The sequence below is a fragment of the Paramacrobiotus metropolitanus genome, unplaced genomic scaffold (genome assembly GCF_019649055.1).
Source record: "Paramacrobiotus metropolitanus isolate TYO unplaced genomic scaffold, Prichtersi_v1.0 Parri_scaffold0000119, whole genome shotgun sequence".
Taxonomy (NCBI): Eukaryota; Metazoa; Tardigrada; class Eutardigrada; order Parachela; family Macrobiotidae; genus Paramacrobiotus; species Paramacrobiotus metropolitanus.
Window position 1 is genome coordinate 400,027 of NW_026570339.1, and position 13,489 is coordinate 413,515.

Here is a 13,489-nt window from a genome sequence, read left to right on the forward strand (position 1 = left end):
ATTTTGGTTGCACTTCCGGTCTGCCTTTACACTGCTTACGCTTCGCTTGTTACCCGAGAACTAGCCTTCCCAGACAGACTGCATGCTTGGTATTTGAAGTGTATTCGGAGCACTTTGGAGCAGCGCCCAGTAGGTATTGCCGCACTAGTACGGAGGGTTAAGCTGTGAAAGGTCAGCACTGCAGTTTGTGATTTTATATGCGAATCCCGATACTAAATGCAACAAGTAATTAGACACATAAAAAACCAACAGATCCACGAATGCAGCTGCCGTTGGCGTAGATATGTAGCTGCACAAACTGAGTATAATGACGCAACTGGATGTAGTGCTTACAGAAAAGCGGCGGCGGCAGAAAGGGACCGGCCGCACACTTCACAATAATATCAACCAGGTCGCAAACAAGAAATTCTAGACGAAACATGCTCTGTGATACAGGAAAATAGAAGACTGTAACCAGAAGAAGTAAACACGTAGATAGGCTATGAAAAAGCACAGTAAAGCAAGCAGTCGATAAAGAGCACGACGGAAGAGGAGCTCACAACGGCGGCAGTTGTAGTGCCGTGTACAGGCAAAGCACCCGGCCCGTGCTTAATGCAGGTGACTGAAGCGGGCGTTGAACTGCATGGATCTTTCTGCCCTATCTTACATGTGGCGAGTGTTGCCAAAGTTCTGACCGCTCTGGTTGGCTCCTACGACAGAAATGCGAAAAGGTAAGCCTGCATATTTTGCGATGCCGAAAGCCGAATAAAAAGGAATTTCACGATACTAAACAATACAAGGGGAATTACTGGGTGCAGTAACACGTACCCTGGTTTGTGCCATACTGGAGGCTAATGTAACTGTCGCCGGCGCGCATTTGCTCATCGGTGAACTCGCGCGGCGCCGCCTCGGAAATGCGTGGTCCGAACATGGGCAGATGGGGGTGCGTCTTCTGCAGCTGCAGGGTAGCGCCAGAGAGAGCGTGTTAAATCAAAAAGGCCCCAACGTCTGAGACTACCGGATATTTACACACGTGACACGCTACTTCACTTACCACGCTGCCCAGCGCCGAGAGACAGTTGGTGACCTGGCTGAGATTGCGGCGCTCCCACAAGTCCACAGTCTGGAAGACGTCGCTCTCGCGCACGCCCAGCGCCTTGCATGCCTGCTGGAAGGCGGCAATGTTCTCCATCAGCTTGAACTGGCCCGGCCCGCTGTTGATGCGCGGCACCACGCCCGGCTGGATCTTGTTGGCGAACCTGTTAGTTGTAACGGAGTGAACACGGCCGATTGATATATATGCTGGTAAGGTCACGGCGGTATATATTTCGAATGACATAAAGTGCTACAGTGCAGCTGGTCAGCGTACCTGCACAGCACCTGTCCGTCGCGCAGCAGGTCCTCGTAGGGCGTGTTGGGCGGGCGCTCGCCCAGAATGGCGTAGATCCACTGCAGCGCCGCCGCCTCCTGGTCCGTGTCGCGCTTCCCTTGCAGCTACGGATGCACCAACAAACCAATCAACTTCAACTGCTACAGTTTATTATTATGCTCTCAAGTCTCAACATATCGTAGTGTGCGTCAGTACGTGCGTAAGTACAGTATAATTATGTGAATATATATAGATATAACAACATATACATACGCACTTACTAAGTATCATTAATTTAATTTTAGGTATTGTGTACGTACTTCCTGCAGACACTGTAACTCTACTCTGCATCCACACCGGCACAATACTCTTGCACATCTGGCTTTTGCACTTCCCCTATCAGACCTGGCTTTATTGTTCAGAAATCAGAATTAATATTACGTTACTACTTAATAATACAGGCCTCCAGCGCGTTACAATTTTGCAGATATGAGCAATCCCGGCACAAATTAACATTGGAGGAGATTACAATTTGATTCACGTTTTATTAATTACGAAAAACTACTGATCCGGCAATCGGCTCTCGTCTGCGTTTCACCACGTTCTATTTATGTATACGAAGTACTGTAGTGAAAAAGTAAGTACTACTGGGTAGTGCCGTATTCTACAACTCGGAGCAGCTTGGCTGAGTGAATACTAATTCATATGAACTGCAGCTTGTAATAAACGCAGCTAGGATAGTAATTAGGGAAAAGATTAAACCCGACGCCTTGTTCTAGAAAATTATTAGAGGTTTGTTAGAGGTTTTTGTTTTTAGGGGTTTCCCATGGCCGCACTGCGGTGATCCTTTGGTTTTCCTATCAGTATTAGGGTGCGCGGTTTGCGCTGCTTGTACGTACAAATATACAGCCTGTAATATAAAAAGCCGGAAAAACGTATCATGCCAACGGAAGATACGATGTGACGATATGCCACCGTAAAGTGTAGGAGCCACTGCAATCGCCATAAAGTTTATCTCGAAGGCAGTTATGAGCAACATAGAGAGTATCATTCCTGTCTTTAATAATTCTCTCCGGAAGAACCTTTCGGCTGGTATAAACGTCGAACAGTGGAGCAAGCGCAGTCTAAGTGAAGCGCCAAGACGTAGTAAGGTCGACGATAAGGTTGGGCAAATGCCGGCACCGCTACACAGTCGGTCGTCAGATGCAAAATCATGCAGCTTGCAGCTGCCATCGCGATTACTGCGAGTGGGTGCGCGATCATCGCCACAACGTCAGCTATTTTTAGCCGCTGGTCGTCGTCGTCATCCTCCTTTAATGACCGCGTTGTGTGTGGATATCTCAGTCGTTCTGCTGTTTTTTTATTTACTGTCTGTCTCCCCGCTAGCTTCGCAAGATCGTCTTGTTTTTCTTCCCACACTTGCCGAAACGCTATTCCGCTCCCAGCTAAGCCCCTCATATCACGCCAATGCGGTTGGCCGTGATTAATTAAAGCACGAACTCTGATAAACAATGGTACATACAGTGTTTTTACCAGTTCTGTAAAAAATTTAGCGTATTCAGACGATGCAATTGCTATATCGTATGAAATAATTCTTATGCCTGCATTACAGCACCAGGTGCTCTTCTCACACGAAAATATAATTATAGGCAAGGGATGTTCGATGTCTCAATGCTTAAATTATAATTATAATTGTAATTAGTGTAAAACTGCGCAGGCGCAACATTTGAGCAAATAAATCCAAGCATACACAATATACAATATTTATGCTGTACAGCCATAATGATAGGTACAACAAAAACTAAATTAAAAAAATCTGTTAAAGCAAAATTAATTTTGTACTTAATGTTTATGAAATTGAAAATAAATCAAACGGTACCACGTGGTGTTTCGCTCCGTACAACCATCGTGATCCTATAATATGTCGATAAGTACTTAATGACTCTGGACCGCCGCAGTTCACTCGGTCATTATAATCGCGCTATCTAGTTATACTGCAGATATCGTATTAATACGCATAGTACAAGTACTTGTAGAAAATCATAAGCCCGTATCGATCACCTAAGTAAAGGAATATCTATATGATATAGTATCCGACCGGTTGAGCGCTGACTGACCTTTCGCGCCACTGCCGCGCTCATCCCGTAGGTTGGTCCGCTGTTAGCCATCGTAAGACGGACAGATAAGTAAAAGAATGCAGATAAGCAGCAATCCTTATACAAAGGAATTCACTTCGACTGTGACCCGGAAAGTGCAGCAGATCCAACGTTCGGCGATCAACTGCCGGAAAGGTGGATAAGGTTACAGAGGCTTCGAGTGGCGAGTATGATGCTGTGGTGCTGCACAGGCACGGCGCGTCTTTGCTGCGGAGCGGTGAACGATAAGCGCGACCGGGCAACGCTGATTTCCGGCCCGCCCCCACGCCAGCCAGCAGCGACTCACGTTCGGAAGAAATTAGGGAGAGGCCAAGTGAATCATGAACATGTACAGCGAATCCCCGATGACGAGAATCTCCGTACGGTGCGGCACTGTTTCTCATTCTGGCATCGCTTGCGTTAGTTAACTAACCAACCAGCTAACGCTAAGCCACTAAGGCAACAGATTATTTTGGTTTGGCAAAATAATCCGCACACCGGCAGGCGCAGTTGTATTTGTTGCAGACTCACTCATCGGCGCAAGAGTCAGCTAACTGCCACTGCAGCACCGGCAGATGTAATCGGCTCGATTTCCGGTTGGCGTCGCAGCTTCCATTCATTAGCAACAGGCTGACTCATGGTCCACTGCATGACAGCAGCAGACTTCCGGCTACCTGAACTTTCCCTTCTACCTCCGTTGTGTCTAATTAGCGGCGTTGCAGAGTATTTCTTGTGGAAACAGCTAGGCTAATTTAATTAGCTGCAGGGCATTGCGCCAAGATACAGTGTACGGCCCAAAATAAATTCACTAATTTGGCGATATAAAACAGCTGCCTCGCCTGCGACTGTGTACTGTAGCGTTACGCGTATACGTGCGTAGATGACAACAAGCGACAGCGGCAGCCTGTGGCCTGTCGGCCGTCATGGCAGGCCCGGCCCGGCCAAACCAGTAAAAACCAGTCCGACCCGACTGCTGACGCACGCACTTCCCAATTTGGACATGGATATCATTCTATACATATCGCCTGTCTACGGCGCAGGCTGATTACGGCTGCCGGCAATGCTGATTGTACGCGCTTAGCCAGCAGCCGTGACATGTAAACCTGCTAATTCCGCCCGCTAAATCGGCAGCGTAACTAACAAACCGCGGAGTCGATGTTTGCTGGAAAGATCACACTAACCAACTGCCGCTTAGCACATAAAAATATTGTGTTTATGCAGATATGAGCCGTATTTCCCAACTCCCAGTTCCACTGAATGAACCTACTACAGATATCAATATGTGCATATTTGAGAAGTGGTTAACCATCATTGAGACCAGCAACACAATAATTATTAGGTTTCTTCTTCCAGAAGTTCATAAAATGATTGCGTTGAACGTTGTTTATGGCCGGGTTAAAATTGTCTCAAGGTGCGCAATTCATTGGTGCCCCACGCAATTATGATATTGGACGCTATCAATCTGACAACTAGATTATTCAGACGTATAAAATTGCACAAAATTAAGTAGAAAAAGAAATGTATTAAAAGCCTGAAGTAGGCTCACGGCGAGCACGTGTTGTCGCTTGGAAGACAGCTGCTTGCCATGGTGCCGTTGACGCTGTCGTGGCCGCCGGCAGCGGCGGTCGTGTGTTCCGCCGCGGTGCTGGTTTCCGCGGAATCCGGCACCTTGTCAGTGGCGTTGGTGGCCGCCCGCAGTAGCCGGCGGAAGTCCTCGTCGTTCTGCAGGAGCGCCGCCAGATCCCTCCAGTTGTCGGGCGCCGCACTGAGCTGCAGGGAGCGCATCCGCTCCAGACTGAGGCGCGGCACCGCCAGGAAGTCGGGCAGCAGTTCTCCCGCGTTGTCACCAGCCGCCGCCGGACCTCCTCCACTTCCGCCGGATACGGGAGCGGCCGGCGCCAGGAGGCTGCCTGCAGCAGCAGCAGTGGGCAGTCGTTGCGTCAGCTGTCCCAGCTGCTCCTCCAATTGACGCTTTCGCCTACCTAGCAGCGCGCCCAGCCCAAAGCCCAGACCGCTTCCGCCTCCGAATCCTCCGCCTCCGAAACCGCCGCCCGGCGGCAGTCCCGCCGAGGGAATCGGCACAAATCCGCCGCCGCCACCGCCGCGTCGGCCCTCTTCACTGGATGACCCGGCGCGTCCACCGCCGCCCACCGGGATGAAGCCGCCGCCCCCGCCGGTGGGCAACGGCACCTGGCCTTGCTGGCTCATCATCAGCAGGAGCACTATGGGAGAAAAACAACCAGGTTATTTATCACGTACTGTTTAATCCTTAATGACATCCCGATGCACTGGTCATTCTGTTGGCTTACATGGCAACAAGGCGCCTGCAAAAGACAGAAGGTCACACGTCAAGCTCACAATGCAGCAGCTGTGCGTTCTTACTCAGGCTACTTCCGGACGAGGTCGAGTTGGACTGGCCCAGCACCGTCGGCAGCGGCACAATCAGCAGTAACGCCCACAGTGCCATGGAAATGTGCAAATAGCGCAGTGAGGACATGATTGATGATGCTGGTATTCCGTGTGAAGGCAGCAAATAAGGAAGGAATATATCGGTATAGTACTGATTAACGGACCGGCGATAGTCTGGCTTATATATGACTGGCTAAATCTAACTAACGCTAATTACTGACATAATTGACAATTACGTGGCCATCAAACGGACACAGCATTGTTTGCCATCAGCGGATCGTTTTCACCAGCATCTCAAGACGACATTCTTCGGCGTCGGCTGCGAACACTGCACGCGCCGGTATCAAAGAACGTCCAGTTTCCGCTGCGCGTGGCGATTGTGTAGCAACCGCTTTTTAATGTGCCGCATTGTCAGCAGACTCACCACCATCAAATAAGATGGTCTCTGTTCTAGACCAAGAGTTTACGCTCGACTGTGACTTATAATTTTGTGAAGTCGGAAATAAAATAATATTTTTAGAAGTAGCAGCACCTTTTCGTTTAATCAAATCTTTAATAATAATGCCAGATGTACTGTATTTGTTAGTTGTTATTATGATTATATGATAACTGTTGCTTTCTTCTGATTACCGCTCTTCCATTTTTTATCATTTGCAGCTTTCTTCTTTAGCCTCACGAGATGTCGACTTTGACGAAGCAACGCTTTTTATTACCAGGCTAAAAAAGTATCTATTTCTTCATACATTTCTTTTCTCTGTACATAACACCGGGAAAACTTTCATTTCTTTCATGTTTGCCTTGAGTTTTGTAGCACCACACCATTACTCTTGCTTTGTCGATCGCGGAATTTTAGTTTTTACCATGCATAATAACCGATTAAGTTGTGTATTTAGCTATTTAAGTACTTTAACTATCGAAGTATCATAACCAATCAAATGGTGGATTTAACTATTAACTTAGTAAGTCCTCCTGTTACCTGTAGGGACATCATCTGCGTCAAACTGGTCAAATTTATTAGATAATTATTGTAGTTCGTATGAATGATGATACAGGCGGGCAACGGCAAGTCAGCGAGGAAGAAAATAAAAGCCATAACAAAAAATTAGCGTGGCTGTAACAAGAGTAGTACAGTACGCAAAAACTCAACAGACGAGACCCAATCGAATGAAGATTAAACCGCCCACGCGCGGGCATTCATTAGCGGGCGCTCAGGCCACAACGCCAACACAGAGCGCCCTACACAAAATTAATTACAGTTGCACACTAGCATTGCACTTCATTCGTTTCTGCACCCACATGCTGTGCGGAAACGCGCAGGCTTCAAACGACAGACAAAAACTGCAAAGAAGAGAACTGCAAATACCGGCGAAAACAAAAAGCAATATATTGAGAGACGCCCCGGTCGGCCATTCCCGGAGAGGGGCGGGGCGGGGCCGGCGGGAATGAAGGGGCGCCACAAGAGATGAGCCGGATGCGCGACAGGTCAACTGGCCGACGAACAGAATAGTGTAATACTAGTCCAATGAGAATCCACAGAATCAATCCGCTGCGGCGCGCAGGTGGCCGGGCGCCGCAGCCATCACGACTGAGCTGCGACAGGAGATGGATGACGGGATGAATGACAGTGAGTGCCGCTCAGAAGCCGGAGCGCTTCTGGTAGCTGCTCTCCGCCGGGGCCTCCGCGTACTCGGCCTCCGCGTAGTCGCCGCCCATGACCACGGCCGGCACGCGCTCCACCTCCAGCACGGACTGGCCGAAGAGCTCGAACTCGGCGAAGAGCGGGATGTGGTCGGAGGGGATGTGGGGGTGCGGGAAGCCGACGATGCGGTTGCTCTCCAGCCACTCCTTGTCCAGCGGGCGCAGCACGTTCAGGCAGTTGAAGTGGTTCTTGCTGTACATGACGTAGTCGATGACGCCCTTGAAGTCCAGCGTGTAGTTGGTGTAGTTGAGCTGCACCGTGGCGTAGGCGTCGCCCAGCACCAGGCCGTGCGACAGGTACTCCTTCTCCTTGTCGGCCGCCGAGTAGCGCGCGATGCACTGCTTGTAGCGGATGCCGCGGAAGTCCTTGTGCGCGTAGGGCACGCGGCCCTTCATGAAGAACTCGTAGACCCCAGAGTCCTGCAGCGAGTTCATGTCGCCGGTGAAGACGATGGGCACGGCCTGCGGGTCGGGCGTGCTGCAGCCGTAGTAGCGCACCGAGATGTCGTTGGCGATGTCGCGCAGGCGCGACGACAGCATGATGGCCTGGATGAGCTTGACGTCCGAGTACTCGGGGTCCCAGTGCATGTGCGCGTTGACGACCAGCAGGTAGGGCTGCCGGCCGAACTGGGCGGGCAGCACGGTCGGGTGGAAGCGCAGCAGCGCCACCAGGCCGACGTTGTCCTTGGGCATCACTCGGTTCAGCATGTTCTCCGACGCTGCAAAAGGGACAAATGACAAGGCGTTCACAACACACACCCCCGAGGGAAGCGGGCAGCGACTCACCTTCCGTGACGCAGCCGTCGCTGTGCGCGTAGGACATGGCCAGGTGCGAGAACTCCACCGCGTACTCCTCGACGAACTCGAACTTGTTGACGTTGTAGAAGATGGCGCAGCCGTCGACGTGGCTGCGCTCCAGGCCGTGCATGGTCTTGCTGCGCGACTTGGGCACGAAGCAGCCCTCGAAGCCGTCGGTGCGCAGCTCCGGGACGAAGAAGGAGTAGTACTGCTCGGTCTCGACCTCCTGCAGACAGAGCAGGTCGGCCTGGTGCTTGCGGATCTCGGCCATGATGCCCTTGCGGCGGTAGTCCCAGTCGAGGGCCCAGGTGGGGCAGTAGCCGTACTGCGCCCGCGAGCAGTACTGCCCGCAGAGGACGTTGTAGCACACGACGGAGACGGGGATGCGCGACAGCGGCGCCACCGCCGGCCCGGCCAGCGGCTGGAAGACCGGGACGCGCGTGCGGTGCGGCGGAGGGGGCGAGTCCATCAGCTGGTCGAGGAGGAAGGCCAGGAACTTCTCCACGCCGTAGTTGTTGTACACCTCGAAGATCTCGTTCATCAGCGGATTCCCATCCAGCGCTGCAATGACAGCATAATTCTCAAACATTTCCTTTTCTAGAAATTCTCGCAAACTCATTGACTGAAAGTCAATTTAGTTTTTAATTACAAATAATAACGCCGAGACTCGATACCGTTAATGATCGAGTTACCAGTAGGCAGTAAAGTGGAATTCACTGACCAAGTGTGCTGAGTTTGTACAGGCGTCCCAGTTCGAAGGGCAGCGTCCGCAGGAAGTTCTGCTGCAGGTACAGGTGGCGCAGCTGCATGAGGAGGCCCAGCTCGGGCGGAATGATTCTCAGACGGTTGCCGGAGAGATCGAGAATGGTCAGATTCTTGAGGTTGACGATGTTGGGCGGAATGCGGGAGATCTGGTTGTTGGCCATGTACAGCGCGCCCAAGTGGCTCATGGCGCACAGATTGGCGCTCATGTTCCTCACGCCACCTAACGACCACGCAGTTAAGGACGCATATCAAACAGATCATGAAGGATGACACCTGACCATAAATACAATAAACAACAAAAGCTCTTGCTGTTCCCACCACCGAAAGAAACCGTAAATTTTCGTCACTCAAAAAAATTAAAATTTTTAAAAAAAGGTTAGATTTCCATTTCAAACATCAAATCCATATCAGGCCAAATTCAAACACGCTGATAATTCAATACATGCGTTAAATCCATTCTAACTTAATTTATAAGTACAAATGTACAGTATAATAAATGCTGACTGAAATAATGTCAAGCGAAACAAATCACGGAATTAAACGAAGCTTTCAAGATCCATTTTTCAAACCATTTGAGCGCCTAAAACGAAATTGTTTTCTAAAATATTATATGAATAGCTTTCCGCTTAAAAAGTCATTGCAAAGCAGCTGAAAAGTGGTGATTATTCAAGGGTAACTCTGTGTGAAAGCGAAATGACTGACCAGTTATTTCCAGGACGTCCCATCCGTTGGCGGCGCCCTGCCGCGATTTGTCGTCAGCGCCGACGGCCGGCGAGTGCTGCAGCGCCGTCGTGGGCCTCCGCAGGGGAGTGCCCTTGAGGTTCTTGCCCATCACGCTGTCCGACTCCCCGTTGAGACTGCCGCCCCGACTGTTGCCCTTCTCGGTGAGGGGCGCGGCGTTCATGATCTCGGCCTCGATGTCGGACACGGAGGCGATGGCGTGGTCGTGCGCGTCGCTGTAGTGCGCGTAGTAGCCGTTGCCCTTGGCGCCGGCGTCGTGGGGGGCGCCGCGCTGCTCCAGCTGCAGCATGGGGTTCAGGGGGTGGCTGCCAGGGCCCCCCTGGAGCACGCCGTAGCCGTCCACGGCGTACTGGAAGCCGGAGTGCGGCGGGGCGTGCTGGGGCTGGAAGGGGTGGTGCTGCGCGGGGGAGGCGTGCGCGTGGCCATGGTGCGCCTGACTGAGGGGACCCCCGTGGGGGGCCTGCACGTGGCCGCTGCTGACGCCGTCGTAGCCCGCGGACACCATGAAGGCCGTCGTTGCGCTGCTGCCGCGCGTGGCCAGCATGCGTTCGCTGGACACTGAGGCGGCGGGGACTTCGCGCAGGTGCATCTGCGCGAAGGGACTGGAGCCCCCCTTGTGGCTGGGGTGGGATTTGCTCGGCATTGGCCCACTGGCGAGACGAAGGGAGAGCACGCAGCGGAGGCTAGAGCAGCAATCACTGAATGCAACACTAGGTTTCCCGCTCGCTCAGATAATTAGGTCAACACGGCAGCAAGATCACATGCCGTTCTGGTATAGCAATGGGATAAAGCTCGGTGAATAATAAAGCAACACTCAACAGCTCACGATACAGAGCCAGGAACGCTGCAATAGGATAGAGTACGCATAGACTGCATATTGGCTGACAATGAGCGCTGCTGACGTCTCTCCACAACAACTCTGCCCACGCTCAGTCGCTCATCAGACATCGAGCACTTAGTTAATACAAAATTACCCTTAACGGCTTAACTTGTGAAAACCCGAGGAGTAATACACTGGAATAGAACCGATCGATCTTGAAAATCAGTAAAACACTATCCCAGTTTCTGTAATCTGTATGACTAAACTCTGATAAAAAGGAAAAAGGTAAGAAAATTTATCAAGACCTTCCTTCGACGGTAAAGCAAGTACGTCAGAAAGTATTTGCAAGCTGCAGTCAGACTAGATGCAGCCATAGAGATACGTGACTGTGCACTGCGCACTTCCGTGCAATTGTTTTGCAGCCGCGCCCCGAAGCGGCTGGACGCAACGACATCCCCAAAGGCGTAATGTACAGTACAGCAGTGCTTACTCACTGTACAACTTTACCTAAAATGCTAAAATTATTGCTTAAACTTTAGAAAATACAATACGTATTTTGCTGGATTTGTACATATCTAAATCTCATTGCCTGTTTCTGATATTCGTTAAACGCTAGCGCCACTATGGATTCGTAGCGCCTTCATCATTTCCTTGGAGCTGTTCAGAAGCGGGATCGGAGTGACTGATGGATTGGAGAACGATCCGATCGACGAGGAGCTACAGGTACTGTAAGTGTACAAGCATGGCAAATAATAATATTTTTATGCCCCAAGGTCCAGTGTAAATTGTGTAATGTAATTACAGGCAAGACCTGTTTATTGTGCTGCGTGAAGAAAACTGAAAATTACGAGATAATTGTTATGAGCTTTTCACAGTTCCAGGCGATGGTGGGAGGCTGGGAGCCATGCTAGAGCGAGACTGGGTAAATGGTGAACCCAGATACCCAACGTTGCGCACTCGTAACCTGCGCGTTCCGATCACAGCAGGATATTACTGTGTGACTGATTGTGTGTCAGTTGTGACTGATTACGGCTGTACAGTTTGGTTGGAACTTGGAGTTTGATTCCGGTTGTACAGGTACTACTTACACTGTCCGAGTCGTACATATTACCCTGAATTGTAACTGCCGTAGATTTGGACTGCTGGATTTAAAGACTGTAATTAATTTAGCATAAAGCGTGTGTTATACTGTTTATCTAATTAATACGAATCGGTTTTTTGTTATTAATTTTTGTTTTTGTTTCATACCAGTGTGGACTGTGCCGCTGTGGACGTGTGTTTCAGTGTTTATTCTATTCAACTATTTAAAATTTATTTGCCTGTTAGCAGTTACTGCAATTGTAGCGATTACGTTAGTTTTGTGTACTATAAAAATTAATTGCAACCGCTGCAAAATATCACAGATTTTGCTGTGAGGAAACCTTAGGCCCATATGTAACTAACTATTCGGCTGCATGGTACACGTAATATTTGCAAGCATCTAGGTAACTTGTGTGTTTTTATATTTTTTCTGTACAGGACTAGACTGAGCTACAACTTATAATAATGTTGCGGATCAAACGGAGAATCCTCCGGAAGTGGAAACGATCCGCGTGTTGGTTCTAGCTTATTTACGTCGTCAACGTGTTGGTGGCCAATGAATACAAAGTTACAAACAGGATCTACCCAATATTGTACCCATTCCATTCGTTTTTTATTCTCCTCGTCTTATGATTTGCCTGGTGTCCAGACGTGCTCGCACTGCATGCACGGCGGGGACATTTTCACCAGGTAATCTAAGGAAAAAAGATGGTTTCCGGACGCGATGCCGCAAGTGACTTCCGGCGACGGTGGCGGCACCGACGCACGGGGAACGGACGCAACCTAGAAGCGTCTGCGGTGTGTCAGTCGGTGATGATCATGATCAGTGATATTCAGCTCCCTCTCCGCTATCCGAAGCCAGCCGCAGCATGGTTTCGGGCCTTGGTGCATGCCGACGCCCGGTGATTTCGCGCGGCTTTTCCATGTCGGCCATCGTTCAGTTACACTGCTTGGTATACGTCCGGATGGCTGGCCGATGCGACCGGAGAAGTAAACTCGAGCTGTTGCGATATCCACCATTGTGATGATCAGCGCCAAATGTTGCAACATTTGGTTTAGTTTCGTCTTCGTAATATGTCCAATGGAGATATTACTAAGGCAAAAATAAACCAGTGCTCCACGCAACAGTAGCAATTATTCCGGTACATATATACATACCTATTACAGATAATTGAAAGGTACCAGCAAAGCCGATAGCTGCGTGGGATTGGAGTTTTGCCGTTTCACTGTTTATTGTTGTCGGCAGTACTTAATTCTCCTCCTCGGCGTTTTACAAATTTAAAGTCACATGGATTTGTTCATAGCATTTCAAAAGAAAGGCCAAAAAATGGATTCGTTGTGTCCCCTTGTGTGCAGTCTTCTTCGGAGGCTTAGCTTTCTTTCTTTACCAATTTGCTGCTATTTGTAAGAATGTATTAATATACATAATTTTGTGCCAGGATCTGTACAGTTACAGATAGGACACCGAATGAGAACAATTTCCTACATCTCCCATAGACATATAATAAACATACAAATAACTTGATTTTAATAAAAACGCTCAACCCGATAAGCCTTTCAGAAGATCCCTATTCTTTAGGTCATTTAATTCGGTACTAAAACGGTCAGCATATCTGTACAGACTGTACCTGCGGGCGAATCGTACTTCGTAGTACAGCCAAATTAATACTGAAACACAAATTCCTCACCTGTTCG

At 49.8% G+C, this 13,489-nt stretch overlaps 3 protein-coding genes and 1 long non-coding RNA gene across 4 annotated transcripts; 1 reads left to right on the plus strand and 3 right to left on the minus strand.

The window, feature by feature from the left end:
* Positions 1 to 179: 179 nt before the first annotated feature.
* LOC129598287 (myophilin-like) lies at positions 180 to 3,712 on the minus strand. Its single transcript, XM_055496109.1, has 5 exons — positions 3,466 to 3,712; positions 1,349 to 1,473; positions 1,034 to 1,238; positions 808 to 937; positions 180 to 689 (listed from the first exon to the last, which is right to left on the minus strand). Exons 1-5 carry the CDS (start codon positions 3,514 to 3,516, stop codon positions 643 to 645), a joined length of 558 nt encoding a protein of 185 aa, XP_055352084.1. The 5' UTR covers positions 3,517 to 3,712; the 3' UTR covers positions 180 to 642.
* A 988-nt stretch (positions 3,713 to 4,700) lies between these two features.
* LOC129598303 (translation initiation factor IF-2-like) lies at positions 4,701 to 6,058 on the minus strand. The gene is made up of 3 exons (XM_055496140.1): positions 5,866 to 6,058; positions 5,793 to 5,807; positions 4,701 to 5,705 (listed from the first exon to the last, which is right to left on the minus strand). Exons 1-3 carry the CDS (start codon positions 5,978 to 5,980, stop codon positions 5,026 to 5,028), a joined length of 810 nt encoding a protein of 269 aa, XP_055352115.1. The 5' UTR covers positions 5,981 to 6,058; the 3' UTR covers positions 4,701 to 5,025.
* An 832-nt stretch (positions 6,059 to 6,890) lies between these two features.
* On the minus strand, positions 6,891 to 11,018 carry LOC129598283 (CCR4-NOT transcription complex subunit 6-like-B). The gene is made up of 4 exons (XM_055496105.1): positions 9,856 to 11,018; positions 9,110 to 9,373; positions 8,377 to 8,949; positions 6,891 to 8,309 (listed from the first exon to the last, which is right to left on the minus strand). Exons 1-4 carry the CDS (start codon positions 10,535 to 10,537, stop codon positions 7,528 to 7,530), a joined length of 2,301 nt encoding a protein of 766 aa, XP_055352080.1. The 5' UTR covers positions 10,538 to 11,018; the 3' UTR covers positions 6,891 to 7,527.
* A 203-nt stretch (positions 11,019 to 11,221) lies between these two features.
* LOC129598302 (uncharacterized) lies at positions 11,222 to 13,271 on the plus strand. The gene is made up of 3 exons (XR_008691681.1): positions 11,222 to 11,437; positions 11,590 to 11,791; positions 12,233 to 13,271. It is a non-coding gene; the product is annotated as an uncharacterized LOC129598302 (long non-coding RNA).
* Positions 13,272 to 13,489: the final 218 nt, after the last annotated feature.